Genomic DNA, 19910 nt, shown 5'->3' on the forward strand with positions numbered 1-19910 from the left:
TCAAAGCTGACAGCAAACATTTCAGTGGCTAAATCACCAAAGTATCAGTAATTTCTGCTCTCTGAAGCATTATTCTTACTCAGCCTACTCCAGTCCAGGGAAAACTGGTTTATAGGCATCAAAACATGATCTTCCTCTAAGAGAATTCGAGGAGACCTCAGAGCCCCTTCCAGTTGCTCAAAGGGGTTCCAAGAGAGCTGGAGAGGGACTTTGACAAGGGCCCAGAGGGACAGGACAAGGGGAATGGCTTCCCATTGCCAGAGGGCAGGGTTAGATGGGATATGGGGAAGGAATTGTTCTCTGGAAGGGTGGGCAGGCCCTGGCACAGGGTGGTCAGAGAAGCTGTGGCTGCCCCATCCCTGGGAGTGTCCAAGGCCAGGTTGGACAGGGCTTGGAGCAACCTGGGCTGGTGGGAGGTGTCCCTGCCCATGGCAGGGGGTGGCACTGGATGAGCTTTTAAGGTCCCTTCCAACCAAAGCCATTCCATGAGTCTGTGATTCTATGAGTTTTATCTTGCTCTTGGCTACCAGCCATGCTGCTGAACAAAGAGGTTCCCACACTTAAGGAAGTGGAATGATTTCCAGCAATCATCCTGTACCTGCAGATGAACTTGAAGGAGGATCCTGACTAGTTGAAGGAAGATCTGACTCGTCAGATGCTTGAACAGATTCTTCTTCTTGCTGGCTATCAATTTCTAGACCTGCTTCTGAAGTAATGCTGGAAGAGAAGTGGGGGGAGGAAAACCAGGGAAGTGTATTCACGTGGTTTTGGAAGGCTCAGGAAAAAAAAAGTGCTGTCTCAGAAAAAATGGCAGTCTTGGAACACAAAGATTCAATGAAAATCTAAAGTAAAATATGGCACACAATGATAAACTATCCCCTTTAAGATCTGTAATGTATTTGATCATAATACAAAATATAGCCATTGTTAGAAATATTAAAAATCCCATTAGTAAAATGGAAGACAAAATCATTTGCCTATGAATTTGTATTCCCTCCCATGCTACATCTTTTGTACATGCACTGTCTTAACTGACTTTATTATGTATCTGTGCTTTGGATGAGGAGTTATTTTTTATATTAAACAGGAATGCTTCAGCATTCATTCAGCACACCCTGCTCCTTCAACTGGCCCTTTGCCATCAGTTTTGACTCCTGCAGATACCTCTGTGTTCTTAAAAGATAGAGAATTATTTTTTTAATTTTATTTTTGTTAAATCGGGAGCAAATCAGAAGAAAACCTTTGGTTTTTGATGAAAAGATCAGACTGTACTGCTTGAGAAATTACTAACTGCTGTTTGAGCTGTCCCCCCTACTGTAGTAGTTTTGGCTTTAGTCAGCACAGGTCCCCATTTAGGCCTCAGTTTTTAGCAGGCCTCAAAGGTTGTGACACAGATTAGAGGGGACAGGTATCATCTGACTTAAGCAGCCAAAGAGGTATTTCATATCATCTGACATGTCAGGGAGTATAACAAGCAAGGGGGAAGGAGTCTCTGCTCTCTTTGGTCCCTGCTTCTGACCAGGACGGTTCCCATTCCCTGACTGCTGATATCAGGCCCTGCTGCCGGTCCCACGTCTGTTTACCCGGGGACGTGAGCACATTCCTGTTAATTCCTCTTTCCCTCTTGCTGGGAGGTTTCCTTTGGGGAGGGGGTTTGGTTGGTTTGGAGTTTCACCTGTTAGCTGGGGCGACCTCGGTGAGCCTGTTGTTGTTTTCTGTCACTATGTGCTATTTCATATTCTGTGTTAAGCTCTCCTCTTCTCTGTATAAACATAAAAACCTCACTGTGTCTAAAGCCTCGTTTCTGCTGCTTTCCCTCACTCTCCTGCTCTGGGAGTGGACTTTTTGACTGGGTACCAGGCAGTTGGCATTTCGCCAGCTCAAACTATAACACCTACCAGACCAGGTTAGACTGAGAAGGAATCACAGGCACATTTGGGTGACAACAAATCATTAAACCAAACATGCTGCCAAGTCCCTGTGAACCAAACAAGTCGTGGCTTACCCTTCAGATTCTGCCTCTGCAAAAACTTCATCCCCATCATCCCCTGCCCCAGGATCTGTGGTGGTGGACAGGTTGCCAGTGGAAGTGGTGACCATGGGCACGGACTGGGAGGCGTGTTCGGACGCGTCGGCCGAGGCGCTCTCGGTGAACACGGTCACTGCAGGGCAACACACGCGTGTCAGCGCCCGCTCCCCGCACAGCACCCACGGGGACACAGCCAGGGCCATGGGATCCTCCTGAGGGAGCTTCTGCACCAACAATCATTCCACTCTTTTCTGGGCAGTCAAGGTGTGCAAGCTTCCTGCCACTCACCTGGAGCTGCTACCTGTAAGGGGGTTGTGGGAACGCTGCGACCCCCTGACTCCTCCTCGTGAGCCAGGAACAGAGGGGTTTCATACATTCCTAAACCTGCAACACAAAGGGTCAGTGGCACTCCATCAAAACCACATTAACTGCTGTCTTCTCCCTGTACACTTCATAAATCCAGCAATTTGTACTTAAATATGCAGAGATTTTTTTATTTTAAGCTGTTTTGACTTACTGGCAGAGCTGATTAGAATTTATTGAAGGGTAAAACCTTGATGAAAATATTACTGGTTGGTTTTGTTTTATTTTTTTTTTTACTTTCATCCTTTTCTTACGCCATTATTTTTCATAAGCTTTTCCTTGTGTGTTCCATGTCAAAAGGAAACAGGAGAATGGGATAGATTCAGGACAACAGAGACACATTGCCTGGCCACTTCATAGTAGGTAAGGATATATCCCAAGATTTCTTTGCATTTGCTGTTTCCCCCTATTCTTTTACTACAGGAAAGCTACAACCAAGTTAAAACCCAGTCCTTCAATATTTAATTTCAGTTTAAAATCATAAAACAAGTAGAAATTTTGCAGTTTGAAGGAAACATCCTTTCACTTTCTGTTATTCTGCTGACAGTTATTTAAGAGTTGCAGGTTTCCACACTTCAACAATTTCCTGAGGTAGAACTGTGCTTTTTTGACTGAATTATTTCCTTTTCATTCAAAGCTCCCTGGCAAAGGAAGCACAGAGCTGATTTACCTCCTTGTGATGCAAGCTGGCCCAGATCAGAGTGACTGGAGCTAGTTTGTGGCATATCTTCAGGGGGTCCAAATCTGAACCTGGGAACTCCAGCCACCTGGGGGGAACTACCAAAACAAAGAGTTAAAGAATTCTGCAACTTCCCCAATGGTCAGGGCAGGGGGGGAGGACAACTTTCTGGCCAAAACAAGAGAACAAATTATACATGAGACAAAATGAGTTCATCCTGACCATAAAATCAGCTAAACTGCTGCTAAATAAATAACCATAGGCTTCTTAAACTCTTTGGAATGCATTCCAAATCAGTAGAAAAGTCCTGAAAAGAATACTCTTTACACATCCATCCTGTGGATTCTCACCTTTTTACGTGGATTGCTGAATGTGTCCAGAATATCCCAAAATCAAAAATGGAGGTAACTTTTCCTACTTTTACTGGTCATATTAATGGGGAGGAGGGAAGACAAGGATGGAAATTAGACAGAACTTTCTTTTGTTTATTTAATCTCTTTTTAAATCAGTAAGTTATGATACACTGGAGATCATTCAACTCCTAATTTGATGATCAGTTATATGACACACAATTCAAACAATGACTACTTATTTGTAGATGCAGTCATCCATCATACTACTTTAGCATGTTACTCCAATCACAAGTTCATTTAATTTAAATTTATTTTCATTTCACTAAGAAACAGAATAAAGAAAAGCCTTTTTTTTCACATCTACTTACTGAATTGCTTCTGCAAATCCATCAGTACGATGTGGAACCACAAGTGTTGGTGTGCTTGGAACTGTTCTGTCCTCATCATCAAAGAAGTGCTGCTGCTGGAAAAAAAGAGACTGATATGAGAGCCTACAATGTATTTCCAGTTTCTACCTGCTGAGTTAAAGGTTGATTTTTCCACATAGTCCAGCCAAACAATGGCAGATTTAGCTCTAACAAAATTCTTGTCTCATTTCAGACATCTAAATCTGAGCTACTTACAGATAATCCTTACAAAAAACACCCAAACCAGACCTAAATAAACCCCACACTCTTGTGGGCACCCATCTTTCCAAGGATTTTTAGACACCTATTCCAAGAGATCATCCTACCACCGAAGTGCCACATTGTTGACTGCAGAGGAACCTTAGGGTGACTCATTCATAAACAGACAGAAATTATCTGTATAAACACAGACTCCTGTGAGGTACTTGGCACACTGGATCTTCCCCTGTGTGAATAAACTATCTGTTCCCTTCCTTTGCTCCTGCACTGCCTACAAGGCCAGCAACCTCAGCTCCCTCTGCCCCCACCCTCCATCAGCCATTCTTTGCAGCTGCCTCCTGTATCTTTTGAATCTTTCTCTGCCCAAGGTCCCTCCCCAAGTGCTTGGTTACTGTCCAAAGAGCAGTTGGTTCTGAGACCAGTTCCATGCAGAAACTGAGGGACAGGTATGATGCCCTTCCTCTCAGAAGACACTTTAGTCAGTCACTGTCATCTCTTCCTCACTGAATTGCAATTGGATCTGTCAAATACAGCTTAATAAAGGGTTCAAAAGTTGATGAGAGAGCATAAATTACCCTTGTTCCTTTAGGATGAAGCTGAGAACATATTGTTATTTTTTCCAGTAATAAATCCACTTTGACTGACTCTAATAACAAGTAATTAAAACCACCTTAGCTAAAATCAATTCAGCCTCTTTTGAAGCCTTTGGCTTCTTAGAGTGTTCTAGTATTTAGAAATTAATATAGGATATACAGAAATTATTATGGAAATTACCAGGACTAAGGTATTTTCTGCAAGACTACAGAAACCATCCCACCCTGAAGCCAGCAGCTACACTTATGTAGGGAACAAAATAAACCTCAGGAGTTCTGAATGTTTCCTCAAAGCAGGTTTTCAATAGTAGACTTTAATACACTCACCATGCCCCCTATGCCAGGGGTCAGCTGAAGGCCTCGCCCCACAGACTGTCTTCGAGTCATCTGGATTCTCTGCACCAGAAAGAAAAAGGTGTGAATGCTGTCCTGGAATTCTTCTGACATAAAAGTGTTCAAGTAGAGCCAAGGATGGCAGCTAAACAATTGGAACAATTACCACAGGATCACAGAATATCCTGAGCTGGAAGGGACTCACAGGAGCACTGGTCCAGCTCCCAGCCCTGCACAGACAGCCCAACAATCCCACCCTGTCCCTCAGAGCATTGTCCTGGAGCTCTCCTGTGGAGCCTGTTCAGTGCTAACCACCCTCTGGGTGATTATGTGTAAATTCTGGGTAAGTGAAAGTTGTGTTCTACTCCACTTTCTACTGAGGACAGAAGACTTGCACACTGAAATATTCTGACCCGAAGGCTCAGCACAAGTTAATGGTAAAGGATCATTTCAATTACGATATTTTTGCAGAATTTCTGTTGTGATGTTTTAATTTACAAAACCTATAGGTCTTTGTCAAAAGTATAATCACGGGTCAGGCATTGATTGTGAAAGGTTTAACTTGGAAGATGAATGGCAACATCCTCTCCTTTGCCCCATCTGCACTGGCTGGGGCAGAGACTAAATAACATCCTTTCCAATCTGAGTTACGACCTGCTCAAAACCAACATTATTTTTTTTAGTTGAAATGCCAGCAGTCAGTGGTATAATAATTCCAAGACACAAATCCATCCTGCTTTTGATGTCCCCTGTCCAGCCCCAACCTGCAGGATGACACACATCAAGTCAGTTTGCTCAGCTAACATTTTTAGGATGGCTAAAGGCATGCCAACCGTTTTGCCCGTAGGTTTTATTTACTGGAAATAATCCAGTGCCTCCTTTCCAAGCGCTGTGCAGCGCTGGCCTGGGTGGTACCTGCACGGGCGGCCCCAGCTCCTGGGGCGGGGCGTGGATGGTCAGGCGCGGCGGCAGCGGGTGCGGCGGCCGGCGCGGTGACTGCGGCGGGCGCGGTGCCTGTCGCTCGGAGGCAGAGGACGGCTGCTGCTGCTCCCTCGGGCTCTCGTGAGGGAAGGTGGACTCTGCAGCACTTGTGCTCCCTTCTCCTGAAACATCAAGCACTGAGGGGTTAAACCTGGGCCCTCCAAACTCAGTGGAAACATCGAGGCAAATCTTCAAATTCTGCTACACACAGTTTTTCCTTTGCAGCAGCAAGAGCAGCTCAGCAATGTTATCTAAAATCACTGGAAAGAGGACTCAGGCCAGTTGCAAAACCAGCACTAAAACAAACTATTCATTAGGCAGGCACTGGTTGAGACAGAGACTAATCTACTGACCCATTAAGTCTCCACAGCAACCAGAGCTCACAGGGTTTCCAAAGCAATTAGAATAAACCCAGAAAGAACATCTCAAGAGAATCTACATTTAGCATTTCACCTTTCATTCTTCCTCTTAAGTGTGTATTTTAACACATGCAAAATAGCTTCTATATTTCCCTCCCCTTAAAAGCACAGATTGTGAAGAAACACAGAATAACCATACCACTGTTTTGGGAATCTGCTGCCCTCTGGTTGCTTTCAGCTCCTCCCATGCTCTCCTCAGTCTCTGTTCCAGGATCTGTACCATCAGCACCCTAAAACCCCACACAAGCATAGTATGACTTAGCAATTAACAAATTACAGATTTCAAAGAGAATTTATAAGAGCAGTACAAAAGTATTCAGAAAGTAAACAAAGTCAAATATATGACAACATAAAAATATTTCTGTAGATCTACCAAGATAAATGTATACAACTGTACCAGATTTCAGAAGTTTCGTGAGTGTATAAATGCACAAACATGAACAATGGATCCATCATCATTTAATAATAACAGTGAAATATCCAGCTTTTGAAAAGCCTTACCAGTTTTGCAACTACACTATTGGGCTGCTGACTCCTGTATTTCGTATTTTCATTCAGTCTTCTTCAAAACTGATTTTTCTTGTGGGAGTTATAAGAAATTACTATCACCCAGTAGCAGCCTCAGCTTTTGGGGATGAATTCACACCAGGATTTTCTCTTCCAAGCATTCACATCTGTGCAGATCCATTACAGCACTGATTTATTGCCAGAAATTTAACAGGCTACAAAAAAAGGTGCAAATCTCACCTCAGCATCATCTGCTTCATATCCATCATTACCATCAGCACTACCAGTTCCTTCATTACTGTCATCACCTTCATCTCCCATCCCTGTGTCTTCATCATCATCCTCGTCTTCGTCTTCCTCATCGTCATAGTCCTGTAAGACAGTGAAAGAGCCTTATGGAAGTGTAGGAAAGGCAGTGGAATAAGTTGAATGTGGTGCAGAACAACACCCACTCAGCCACTCCCTCACTCCCTCTTCAACAAGGACAAGGGTAGGGAAGAAGATGGAAAACCTGAGGGTCAAGATAAAGGCAGGCAAAAAAAATGAAGGTGAATTAACAGGTGTTTTAAAACACTACAGGTTCGCTCCACATAAATACAGACTATTGATACAGTCAAAAAATATTTTGATTAAGTTAGTCCTGCCTGGTGAGCTTTGTATCTGATCAAAGACAAAATCACAAAGTGATTCAGAATGTAATCCCACGATACACGTACTTCCTGCTCGCCTTCGTTTTCTTCATCATCGTCATCTTCATCATCACTGTCAATCACAATGACATCATCTCTCTTGGACTGACCATCCTGAGATGAAGAAGTATTTTGCTGATCTGACTGAAGAGATCCAAGATCTATTGGGATGGACTGGGAAGTTTCTTCACTGTCCTCCATGGCACCGTACTCTCCCTGGGTAACACCCTGCCAAACATCCAAGAAGTTACCAGAACAAACCGAACCAAATGCATCATTTGCAACAAGAGCACCAGACTCTGATGCTTAGAAGAGAAACATGAATTACTGCTGTTTCCTGAAAACTGACCAAAGAGAAGACAGGACAAAAGACAATGTGTCTCTCAGCAACTGAGCAGTACAAGTCTAAACTTCTGAAGGTTGGAAGTGATTTTCATGGGAAACCTGCAGGATCTAAGCTGAGATTTCACTTCTAAAAATACTGACTTTTGGGGGTAGATGGCTATTTCTGCTGAAGATCTTTTCTCTTCAGATATACTTACTTCTCCAATTGAGTCTTGTGAGTCTTGATTGTACGCTTGAGCTTCCACCTCTCCGTCAGTGCTCTCCTCTGCTGTCACTTCCTCCTGAAAGAACAAACATTTTTCTTGTTACAAACACATCATTAGCCCTAGAGGTTCTTTAACATGTTTGAGATTCTTTTTTCACTTCTTTTAAAAAAAATTATCTTTCAAAGATCATGTGCAAGATATTCTTGCCCTTCCTCAGCTCTGCTTTTATCTAACACCCTTGCCCTTCCTCAGCTCTGCTTTTATCTAACACCCCACTTCTCTGTCCTAGGCAGATACAATTTCCCCACTCAAGTCCCCATTGGATCTCAGCATCTCTTAATCTTTTTAGGACCAAAAATGAACCCTCAAGATTTCCCACTCCAGCGCCAGCGTCTCAGCTAATTAAGTGACAATGTTCTGACACAGTCTTGATTTTTTTCTGTTAAGCAGCATCCCTCTCACACAGAGTTAATAAAACATCTTTGATTTCCCAAACACTGTTCATGAGTTGCCTGCTCTGAGATTCTGTCTCAGGTTCATCTCTTTTTTACAGGACATCCCAATTCCCTCACTCCAGTATTCACAGGCATCTTCTGTAAGCTTTTCCAGCAACTAATTTTTGCTTTCCATCTCCTCAAGTACACACCAGAATAACTGTAGATAAAGACCTTCCAGCCCACACTGGACTAGGTTTTAACTTCTTCCTCCACAGTACCAGGATATGGCCCTCTGTCTTCTATCCTACAGTTTAAGATTTATATCATTCATTCAAACTGGTTTAACCTCTGCCTGTTAAAGACACCCAAACATAATTGCTTCCTCCCCAACAGGTTATAAAGTCACATTAAGAATCAACTGAAGTAATAAATTTGCTTTTCCCATTAAAATCCTCCAAAGGAGCAGATTAAGTAGTAGCATTTTATGTCCTTGCAAACCTCAGGTCCAACCCTCTGCATGATTCTCAGTTTCTTTGAAGTAGGTGCATCCACTGTTTCCTCAGAGATTTGGTCTGAGTTCTCCACAGTGTTCTCCTCCTCCTCTTCTCGGGAACGTTTGGACAGTGAAGAACTTGGGGTAGCTGAAACTTTAAAGAGCCTCTCAGTTATTTTCTGATCAACAAAAGTACAAACCAGAAAATCAAGTTTGGTATTTTCCTCTGAAATATCACCTCAATTTCTACACTGAATGATAACAGAATCAGAATCACATTGTGCTGTTTCCTAGGCCATGAAAATATCAGTTCCTTTTTAGTTACAAGTTTTAAACTCTTGGACCTAACTGACCCCAAATGTAAACTTCAGGGTACAGCTCAAGTATTTCTTCCAACATCTTTGCTTTGGACAAATACAGTTTAAAATATAATGGATAATCTGGAAAACAAAAACAGCTTTTGGGGAATAAATGTTCTCTTTGCACTGTGTAGGAAAAATAGACGTGCAACAGTGTATTACAGTGAGTAGCTTTGGAGTCCTTCTCTGCATTTTACACTCAAGCTTAAGGAGCTTACATGTGGCTCCTAAAATGACCCTTACTGCCACAGTACCATGGAAACAGAGGCAAGGTTCATTGTGTTAAACCCCAAAGCTGCTCTGAATGAGTAACACACACAAGGTTTATTCTCTGCTCTAAGGAATGCAGTGCCAACAGCATTTCAGAGGCACCATTTCTGACGGCTCAGCAAAGGAGCCAAACCCCAGAAGTTCTTAAAATGTGGGGAAAAAGACCCAAACTGAAGCAAGACCTTGGTTTGCCAAGGGTTCAACTTCAAAGGAACTACTGAGAAAGGCACCTGTGCCGAACAGCGCCGTGGAGGTGGAGGGCCTCTCCACCTGCGAGCTCTGCACCACGTCGGCGATGGCGGGCGCCGGCTCCTGCGCCGCGGGCTCCAGCTGCGCGTGGCTCTGCTGCGTGGGCTGCACGAAGGCCGTGGCCTGGCTCTGCTGCTGCACCGTCAGCAGGGGCTGCGACAGCGACGGCTGCACGTTGGGGCTGGTGGATCGCACCGAGCCGCTGGCGCTGCCGAACACCGGCACGTGCTCCACGGGCCCCTCCGACTGCAGCGCTGCAAGGCAAGGAGCGGCACGCTCAGCTGGTGGCACAGCACCCAGCACGGGCGCCAGGAATCAGCAGATTCAATGTTCTGTCAATGAATTAGCATTGCTTAGTGTGGTAGTTTCAGTAGGCCCTGATAATGTTAAGTAGATTAAGACACAAGTGTCACCTGACTTAAGCAACCAAAGAGATTTCGTATCATTTGACATCAAAACAAGTATAAAAAGTGAGGGAGGTTGTAGGGGTAAAAGGGGGGTGAGTTAATGAGGGTCAGAAGATCAGGCATTGCAGCATCAGAAGGTTTGAACTTAGAACTTAGCTTAGTTTTTAGTTACAGCTTCACCTTTTATCTACTCTTGTATCCAGCATTCCATCACACTGTTGGGCAGTCAGTTCACTAAGCATACATGGAAACATTCTACTGGTTACAAGGTATCCCACATTGTGCAGGCGGCTCTCTCCTCCTTAAGGGTGCACTCCAAACTGCTTTCCTTCAAGGATACACTCTGAACTGCTCCATATCAGTCACCTCATCAATTACCTCACAAACCTCCTGTCACCCCTACAGGAGGTGGAGTTTCTGTCTCTTTTTGCTCTTTGCTCAGCCCCGGGACAATGTTCTGCCACCACCTATGCTTGGGTCTCATCGCCACCCCCATGGCTATTGCATCTACGGAAGTAGCATCTTCTTATTGGTGTTTTTCTCCTCTCTTGCTGGGAGTTTTCTCAAGAAGAATCTTTTGAGGGATTTTTGTGGGTTTGGGTAGTCGGAATCTGTGTTATTTGGTTGAGTGACTCAGCAGAGTTGCTATTATTTCTTTTCACATTTATATATATGTGTATATATTGTATTCTATTTTCCCTCTCTGCTGTGTAAATATAAAACCTTGCCATTCTAAGTGTTAGTTCTAGGTTTTTTTTCCCTCCCTCCCTTTCCCTTGGTGGGGGGGACTGTGACAGGCAATTGGGCAGCTAAACTAAAACACTTAGACACATCTTCAGCTGAGGAATCATGAGCTCTGTTGCAACAGAAGTGGACATTAAAAGTGCAATACTCAGAGAGCTGTGGGACAATGACATTATCTGAGGCACTTTCAAACTAGTAACTACCAAGATTTGCAGGCAAAGGTAGCATTTGTGAGTACTGCAGATCCTTACACTGTGCCAAAAAGCTCACCTTCCTGAGTCTCCACCTGTGTTGTGGGCATCACTGTGGCAGTAGGGGTAGTGGTGGGGTTGGTGACTGTAGCAGGAGTGACCATGGGACGGATACTGGCTCTTGGAGTAGACTTATTCCCAGCTATGGCAGCAGCAGTCACTTTGCTGGGAGTTGACACGACAGGAGTTGGTTTAATGTTTGCTGTTGGGGGATCTGAAGTGCTAGCACTGAAAAACAGGAGATTGGTCTCACCACGATGCTGCAGAAAGCAGATTTTAAAAACACCAAATGTAAATATATTCTCATAGCCAGAGACACTAATGTTTTAAGGTTTAAAATTTAAAAGCCTGACTATAGACTAAGGAATAGTCTTCCAAACTTTTTTATAGTTGAAAAAAGACACACACACTGCCATAAGCCATAAGTAGCATTGTGAGCAGCTTAGAGGATTGACAGATTTCTTCAAAGGTAATCAACTAGAAATCTGAAAGCAGATCCAAAGGAGGATGTAGGTCATACTATTAGCTGTGCTAAGACTTTATTACAGTGAGCAACACATCTTAGTTCAAAACTGACTCAATCAGTAGAGGCCAACAAGGATCAGCCAAATAGGAGGAGGCATTTTTGAAAGCCTTGCTGCCATAAAAACTGAGAGGGACTTTGTTATCCAAACTTAGTAATATAGCAGTATTTCCTGGTTTAGAGCTCAGTCATTTGACTATTTTAGCTGTTGCTGGAGTTACCTGTTCAGTCCACTTCTCATGTTTGCACTTTTGCACAAGAAGATCCTCCCAAACCCCAAAAAGGTTACAAGTAACAATCAAAGATACATAACTTCAGGAATGTCTGAAAACACTTTAAAAAAATCTTTCCTGCTTCCCAGACACCATGTTACCAAGTTAATATTCAGTTTAACAGCTTAAAAGCTTTCATGATTAGATGTAGCTGAGAAAACAGGAGAAATCATGAGAGACCAAGTGGTTCATATTAAAAAGAAGAGCAACTGCTCAAAGACAAAACCAAGAGGTATCAACCATGGAAACTGTGCAAAGCCCCACGCCCTCGAACTCACATTCCTCTTTCACCTGAAGCCGGAGTGGACTTGAGTGAGATTTGCCTCTGCTGTTCTGGGACCTGACAGGTAAGAAACAGAAGTAGCACATTGTGTACACATGAACCAGAGCAAGCAGGTTGGAAAGCACTTGAGCAGAGAGATATCTTTGCTAGTAAGTCTGTTAGAGAAATGCTTGTTAGACCTTTACCTGGTCACACTCCTCGACTACTGCAAATCACTCTTCAAAAACAAGTTCTCCAAAAACCAAACCATACCAGCCATAGCAAGTCTTTAAACTGACCCAGTAATTTCTTAGGTATTTTCTGAGGCTTTAAGGGAAGGGCAGCCAGAACCCACTATACTGAACGTATAATACAGAGAGCAGAGTGCAAACAGCTCCTTGGTAGAGTCACAGCGAATGACAGGCTACCTGCTTGTTAGCACTGGGATTGTGATTATGGCAGGAAATAAGTTTTAAATGGAGTTCTGAACCCTCACTAAAACCAGGGAAACAGCAGAACCTGACCAGTGCCCTGTTTGCTGACCAAGCCCAGGTGGCCAGTGGTGCTGTGGCTGCCCCCAGGATGTGGTACCTTGTTTGTGGACTCCGGGGGCTCATCTCGCTGCTCGTGGTGCCGCTCCTGCTGCTCCCTGAGCTCCCTCTCCAGGCGGCAGATCCGCCCCTCGTACTGCGATTTCAGGGCACTCATCCGCACCTCCAGCTCCGTCTTCTGCTCTTCCAACGAGCTGCTCTTCTGCTTCCACTCCTCATTTTCCTTTGTCAGCTGTTCTTTCGTGCCTGGGTGAGGAGGAAAGCATTCACTGTTGCCACTGTAAAGCTGCCCAAGTCTGCCTGCTGATTAGCTGAGTGTTCTGCTGGGCCATGGAAGTATTTTGAAATCTTAATGATGAGTTATCCAAGGAGCTCTGAGAGCCAATTAGAACTTTCACAGCCAGTAGTCACAGTAGTTACAAAAGAACAAGGTGTTTTCAGCAAGTTCTTACACCATCATTCCTCTCAGCAATGTGTTTTGCAACTGTACATTTAGAGAAGGGGAGAACTACCTGAGTTGTTAAATAGGGTCAATCTGCTCTAATCAACAGAAGGCTGGAAAATGTTGGTTGGCCAAAAGTATGCAAACCTTTTTCCACCTCCAGTGTACAGCTAGTTACATGCTTTTATCATCTCCTGAATTAAGTTTTAATCTTCAGGACAATTCCTGTTAACATCTGATCTAGAAAACAGTTTTCAGTAAAATATGAAGTAGGCCACAGCATCTTGTCTAAAGGGTTTTCCACAGGAATAATCTAAAATCCCTAAAGACAGGAAAAAAAATTACAATACCAGCTAACTGTGCAATTTTCTGCTTGGCTGCAAGCAAGGTCTTCCTAGTTTTCTCTTCCTTCTCAGTGATTTGTTGCCTGAGTTGCTCTTCCTGTGTAGTCTTCTCTTGTAGATCTTGATGAAAACGGGCCAGTTCTGATTGTAGCTGCATTATCTGCTCCTGAAGATTTCTAACTTCAGTCTCCTTTTCTGCTACAGTCTAGAGAGAGAGAGAGGGTGCAACTGTTGGCCACAACCAACTACTCTGGCAAATATAAAGCTCAACAAGCTCCAAGGATCCAGTACTAGCTGGCCACTGGATTACGGTTAAAAGGCTTCTAATGAATAATAGGGGACTCCAGTTCTCTCTAGATGCAATGGCTGAGAGAAAAGCATTCTCCTTCTGACCTATTTATTCCAAGGAACAATGTGAGACACACTAGACACAGGATTTAAACCAGGTTTAAAAGGTACCTCTTTCCCAACAAGGTAGAGGCACAGTATCTTCACATATCTCTGTGCAAACACAGAAAACTCCCCTCACCTTCTTTACACATTCTTGACTGATTGTAGGGCACAGTACTCTGAAATCACTCACTGCTCTTACCTTTTGTAAGCTTTCAACCTGAGTCTCCAAATTCTTTGTCTTCACTTCAGCTTGACTGAGAGTGTCTTTCAGCTCTTGTACTTCCTGGGCAGAAACTTGGTCATCTTGTTGTTCTGCCAGAGACTGAGTTGATGCTTCGGCGACCATCTGAAAGGTATCAAGGGCACCAGGCTGAAGGGGACCATCTGATCAGAATGTACTCACTTTCACAACATGTTTTTGTGTGCCAAGGGATCAGTTTAAAAGTTGTGGGCAAACCCAGGAACTCCAAAGGAAGCTGAAGTTCAGTTCTACCTACCTTATCATGCTGTGCTTTCAGCTCCTCATACTGAGTCTTGTACCTGCGGCCAATTTTCTTGACCTGTGTTATAGTTTTCACTTTTTCTTGTATGTCAGCCACTTTAGCATCCAGTTCTTTCTGCAAAGTATCCTTTTCTGTTCTTATTTTAGTTACTTCATCCTTTAGGCTCTGAACGAGATTCTGGCTTGTAGTCAAGGATGCATTAGTTCTGAAGAACAGGAAGTCACACAAAAATGCAAATGAGAAGCTTGAAATCATATCTACATTTCAGTATCACTCATTTATGCAACATCTGTAGGCAGTATCTGTAGTGAATGATGTTTTCTAGGACTCTGCAACAGAACAGAAATTATTCTACAATACATTAGTTTAGAATAAATGCAGCTATAAGAGAGCTTCCAAAATAACTCTCACTTCATTTTACCTGCTCATTATCAAGCTACAGTAAGAATACCAAAGGTTTCACAGTTACTTGGGCACAGTTAAGAAATTACACTTCCAGATACAGCTTTAATTAAAATACTTTGCTTTGCACAAAACCTTTTACTAATTGACTAATACCACACCTGGCTACTTCTGCTTTAAGCCTGCCTGCTTCTTCACTCATTTGTTGGACACGCTTGGCATTTGCCTCCTTCTCTGAGAGCAGCTTTCGATACTCTTCGAGATCTGTGTCCTTCTGCTGACTCAACAGGTGCTGGAAGGGTGACAAAACAGTTTGCATTTTCTTAAGATGATTATACAGTTATAGACAGAATATCTCTTCAAATTAAAACTACTGCTCTTGCATGTTGATATGGAAAAGCTAATTTTGAAGCTGCATTGATTGCTGAGGCTTTTTCCCCACATCAGTGGAAAGATGCATTCCCCTACCTGAGTCCGGGCTTTCCAGCGTTTAACATCCTCCTCCAGCAGCTTCTTCTCTGCCTGTAACATTCCACTCTTCTCACTCAGCTCAGCATTGGACTCTTGCAGGGGTAGGATATCTGCCTCAAGTTTCCGTACCTGGAAGAGCACAAGTCTGACTGAACTCTGGATCTTATGAGACTGAAGGAATCCCTCAAGCAGAAGTCATGATATAGCTTCCTTCCTAACTTTCTGCCTTCCAGTGGGCAGCTGGGGGAAGAGAGGATGAGGACAAGAGCAGGGGATGATCCTGCAGAGAAAAAAAATATTGGCACGACTTCATAGCTTTGGCTTCTCATTTCCTGTACTTTGGTTCAGAAACAGATCATTAATCCCACGTCAGAAGCCAAGCAGCACTAACACTACACTGAATTCCATTCAAGTAGTATCTCCTTTTTAAACTCTTAATAAAGCTGTGGTCTGTTTTTAATGTATTCTTGTGCCAATTTTCATTTAGTTGCTCATGATATCCTTGTTCCTGGTATACCTCTAGCCAAGGAAAAATGCTGATTTTCAGTTGCATCTAAATGGAACTGAACTTTACACTTTCCAATGTTCTAGGTGGACTAATGTCTTTTAAAATGCCAAATGGAAAGTTTCCCCATTAGTGTATGACTCAAAGGAATAATCATAATCTAAATACTGTATTTATTGTAATTGCAGGGGTACATCCAGACAATTAACTGAATATATCCAAAAAGTCTACATGAAGGTCAGTACTAACCTTTGCTTGAATTTGTTGCAGTTCTTGTTCCAGCCTCTCCTTCTCTTCTCTTAGCATCTTGTTGGTTTCTATCAGTATGTTCATGGTCTCGGTTTTCTTCATTAACTCTTCATGCTGGGCAATGGTTTTTGCTGTTACCTTTGGGAAGATTGAACTTGGTCATATGTTTTGCTGGCACATGCACATTCATTGCCCCTGGCTCTGGCAAAGCACCATCTTGGAAAGCTGTGGTGGCTTCTGTTATCTCACATAGACATTCAAAACAAGTAAATATGGCTTAACAAATGGGAGGTGAATTAATCTTTGTTTTCCCTGTTTATGAGGACAAGATATTCCACTTGGCCACAAGCAAGCCCTGAATTCCTTCATGAACTCATTTTTGGGCACAGGCAGTGAAGACAAAGACTAGAACTCATAACATCCAACCATACCTGCACCTTCTCTCTCTCAGCATTGAGACTGTCCTGCAGCTCCTGGAGCTCCCTCTCCAGGTGCTCCACCCTCTGCCGGTACCGCAGGCTCTCCACCTGGGCCACCTCAAACCTGGTCTCTGCAATCTCCTTCTCCCTCCGGATGAACCTGCAGGGAAGGAGGGAGGGAGCACCACATCAGCCAGGGCAAGGGCAGGACACAGCACCTCATGTCTGCTGAGGGCAGAAATTGGCTCACAAAAAGCAAAACCAAAATCCTAGATAAAAATTCTTGAAAATATATAAAAATTCCCTAAAACCCACAATGAGACAAAAAAAATCACCTCTATCTAACTTGTTTGCCAATCACTTTTGCAGATTCCTGCCATAATTGACTCAGTTTTTACCTAGGAGAAAGAAATCTCTGATGTTAAATTACTGATGTGGCACAACCACCTCCCACCTAGTGAAAAAGTGCTTTCATTTTAGGCATTATCCTTCAAATAGAAAGCAATACAGAACTATTTAATTTCACCACTAATTTATAAACACTGAGAGAAGGAACCCAGAGCTAAAGTTACCTAAGAATTTCCAAGATCTGTTCCTGGGATTTGCCTTCCTCATTGAGAGAAACATTGGCTGCAGTTGGGATGGCTTCTTTCATGGAAGCCACCACCTTGTTACTCATACTCTCCAGCTGTTCATGCAACAATCGATTCTGTTTTTCCAAATCTTCACAGCGGGAAGCAAGTTTGGAAGCTTCATCCTACAAGAAATTCGTTCAGTGACTGTGGGTTTTGCGGCTGAATTTCTGTTCACCCAACAAAAGCCACGGAAACCATCAAACTCATCATACCTTGATCATTCTTTCCCTCTCTTCCCAGGAGGCTTTGGATTCCAACAGCTCAGACTCAGCTTTCCGAGCAGCTTCCTCCAGCTGCTGCCTCACTGCTGTGCTCTTGGCAACTTGGTCTTTAATAGCTTGCAAAGCTTCCACATCAGCAGCATGAAGCATTAACTCCCGTTCATACTTATTCTGAGCTTCAGAAGCCATCATTGCCTGCAGAAAACCACCAAAAATGAACTGTTACCTTTCATGTGTGTTTGATATGGATAAAAAGAGATAATATCAGAGACCACGAATCAAAAAGAAAACCACTGGCCCAAACCTCTGCTATTCTCAAGCACAAAAATCATGGCCATGCTCATTTACTACATTTTGGGTTGGATTAAACAACAGCCAGAAGTTTTTCTACATTCTTGACACTGACCAGTGTTGTTAGAATTCTCATTTCAGGTTGATTCCCTTTAAAAAAATAGCTGGTAACAAGACAATTCTTATCAGCTGCTGCTACATATCATACTGCCCATGGTTTTAAAAGAGAACAATTACATTTTGGGTTAGAAAGATTATTTTCCCTATTGTCTTCTTGTGAGAATTCACTGTTCTTTTTGGCTCCCCCCTCAGAACACTGAGGCAGTAATTAATTAAAAACAGTTAATTACATTCCCCAATCAATTTCTTTACATAATGAAACAGATTTTAGAAACAGAAATCTCTTGCATCATCCAGTTTCCTTAAATGACACAAACTGCTACAGCACAGTGCCAGTTTAGCTGATATTACCACCACGTTGCTCAGGTGCATTAAACAAAGCATTAAAGCTGCTCCCAAAAGAGAGAAATGTGCTCTTCCACCACTCTTCCTGCCTCCATCAATGTCTGAGTAGCAGTTCAGTTTTGGGTTCAACTGAAGCACTAACAAGGAGTTCCCCACCCCTGGCTCCAGTCAGGCAAACACTACAGACATACCTGCTCCTGGCAGTCCCGCCTGGCCTGCTGCTCGTTATTCACAGCTGTGCTGGCTCTCTGAAGAGCTTCCTGAACTTCTGCCTGCACAGCTGACAGGCTCTTCTTCAGCTCAGACAGCTGCAGGGGTGGGGGAACAACAGAAACTAAGTGAGAGCAAAGCCAAGACTAAGTTGTAAAGTATTTGACACGGTACTGAAATACAGTCATTAATAATGCAAAACTGAAGGGTAACTATTTAATTCTTTATAAATTAAAACCAGTATTAAAAAAAGAGAGAAATACCTTAAATATTTGGACTTATTAATATACAGAGGTCTTTCCTGGTAAAAATATATTCCTGTTCTTTCAGAGCTGGGCCTGTAGTAATTCTAGTTACAGTAGTTCTGTTTGTTTCTGAAACCTCTCTCAAAGGCTTTTACTCATGTTTTCCAGCAAACTGTGCTCAAAGTCCAGGAAGATACTGACAGCTCTGAACATACAACCAGTCCAGCAAAATGACACGGTTAATGTACTACTCATGCTTGGAAAGCTCTCCCAGATTCAGTCAGCCCTGTGTACACTGAAAGATTCAGCTCTGGGCACTACTATGCTGTGAAAACCAGCTGAAGTTGAGGAAGTTTTGTGAAAGCTCCTTGCTGTGGATCCTCTGCAAGGGGTTTTATGGGAGGGGGTGCTCAGTACATACCTGTTGTTCCATATTCTCCACAGCTTTACGCTTCTCCTCTTGCACTTCTTGTTTCTCCTTTTCTGACTCCATCAACTTCTTCTCCAGCTGTGCCTGGTACTCTGAGGACTCCTTCAGACGAGCTTCAACTGTCGCACGAACCTCCTCTGTCACCTGCATTCAAATTTGTTCTGAGAGATCAATTTTTCCCTCCCTTAAATACATTATTCTCATATAAAACCCATATTTTGTTAAGAACTTAAACCCAGAAGAGGTATTCTCAGCATCTCATTTAGACCAACAGCACTGAAAATGCTGAGAATCACAAAGAGCAAGGAACTCTAATAAACACTGCTAACTACTCACTTGTTTCTCCTTATTCAGAGATTCCTCCAGACTAAGAACCATGGCCCTGTACTGCTCCACATTACTAGAACTAGTCTTGAGTCTTTCCCTCAGGTCATTGACTTGTTCCTCAGCTTGTCTCAGTCGACTTACAAGATCATCCATGTCTTCACTCTGCTGACCTGCAATATTAGAACACATTCATTGATGGAAATTTAATTCATTTTTTAAACCACTGGTCTGTCAAAAACTGAAGTCTCTGTAGGATAATAATGTGGAAAAAACAATCACCTTCACAAAGCTTTCCTAAATAAAACTCTCACTCCTAACCAAAATAAGGGCTTACAATAAACATTGTAGACTATTTAAAAATACACACCCTAATAGACTAAAGTACCTTCAATAAAACCAAAAGGGATCCTTTAGTAA

General features: G+C 43.0%; 1 protein-coding gene across 3 annotated transcripts in view; it reads right to left on the minus strand.

Annotated features, from left to right (window-relative positions):
* TPR (translocated promoter region, nuclear basket protein) overlaps positions 1-19910 on the minus strand; it is a 38311-nt gene that overhangs the window by 1431 nt on the left and 16970 nt on the right. The window contains exons 22-49 of one of the 3 annotated variants that reach the window (XM_071565810.1): positions 19503-19663; positions 19158-19310; positions 18473-18589; positions 17517-17720; positions 17242-17426; positions 16682-16829; positions 16251-16388; positions 15494-15625; positions 15187-15317; positions 14618-14828; positions 14320-14466; positions 13734-13932; positions 12982-13187; positions 12407-12468; positions 11353-11561; positions 9913-10185; positions 9059-9207; positions 8115-8198; positions 7600-7800; positions 7124-7255; positions 6516-6606; positions 5892-6079; positions 4971-5039; positions 3793-3884; positions 3063-3169; positions 2318-2413; positions 2006-2162; positions 599-717 (exon numbers count right to left, since the gene is read on the minus strand). In XM_071565810.1, coding sequence (XP_071421911.1) covers positions 599-717; positions 2006-2162; positions 2318-2413; positions 3063-3169; positions 3793-3884; positions 4971-5039; positions 5892-6079; positions 6516-6606; positions 7124-7255; positions 7600-7800; positions 8115-8198; positions 9059-9207; positions 9913-10185; positions 11353-11561; positions 12407-12468; positions 12982-13187; positions 13734-13932; positions 14320-14466; positions 14618-14828; positions 15187-15317; positions 15494-15625; positions 16251-16388; positions 16682-16829; positions 17242-17426; positions 17517-17720; positions 18473-18589; positions 19158-19310; positions 19503-19663 — 4161 coding nt within the window. Of the gene's footprint in view, positions 1-598; positions 718-2005; positions 2163-2317; positions 2414-3062; positions 3170-3792; positions 3903-4970; positions 5040-5891; positions 6080-6515; positions 6607-7123; positions 7256-7599; positions 7801-8114; positions 8199-9058; positions 9208-9912; positions 10186-11352; positions 11562-12406; positions 12469-12981; positions 13188-13733; positions 13933-14319; positions 14467-14617; positions 14829-15186; positions 15318-15493; positions 15626-16250; positions 16389-16681; positions 16830-17241; positions 17427-17516; positions 17721-18472; positions 18590-19157; positions 19311-19502; positions 19664-19910 lie in introns of all 3 variants that reach the window. The other 2 variants (XM_071565809.1, XM_071565808.1) reach the window with 2 other exon arrangements.

This window comes from Pithys albifrons, chromosome 10 (assembly GCF_047495875.1).
Source record: "Pithys albifrons albifrons isolate INPA30051 chromosome 10, PitAlb_v1, whole genome shotgun sequence".
NCBI lineage: Eukaryota > Metazoa > Chordata > Aves > Passeriformes > Thamnophilidae > Pithys > Pithys albifrons.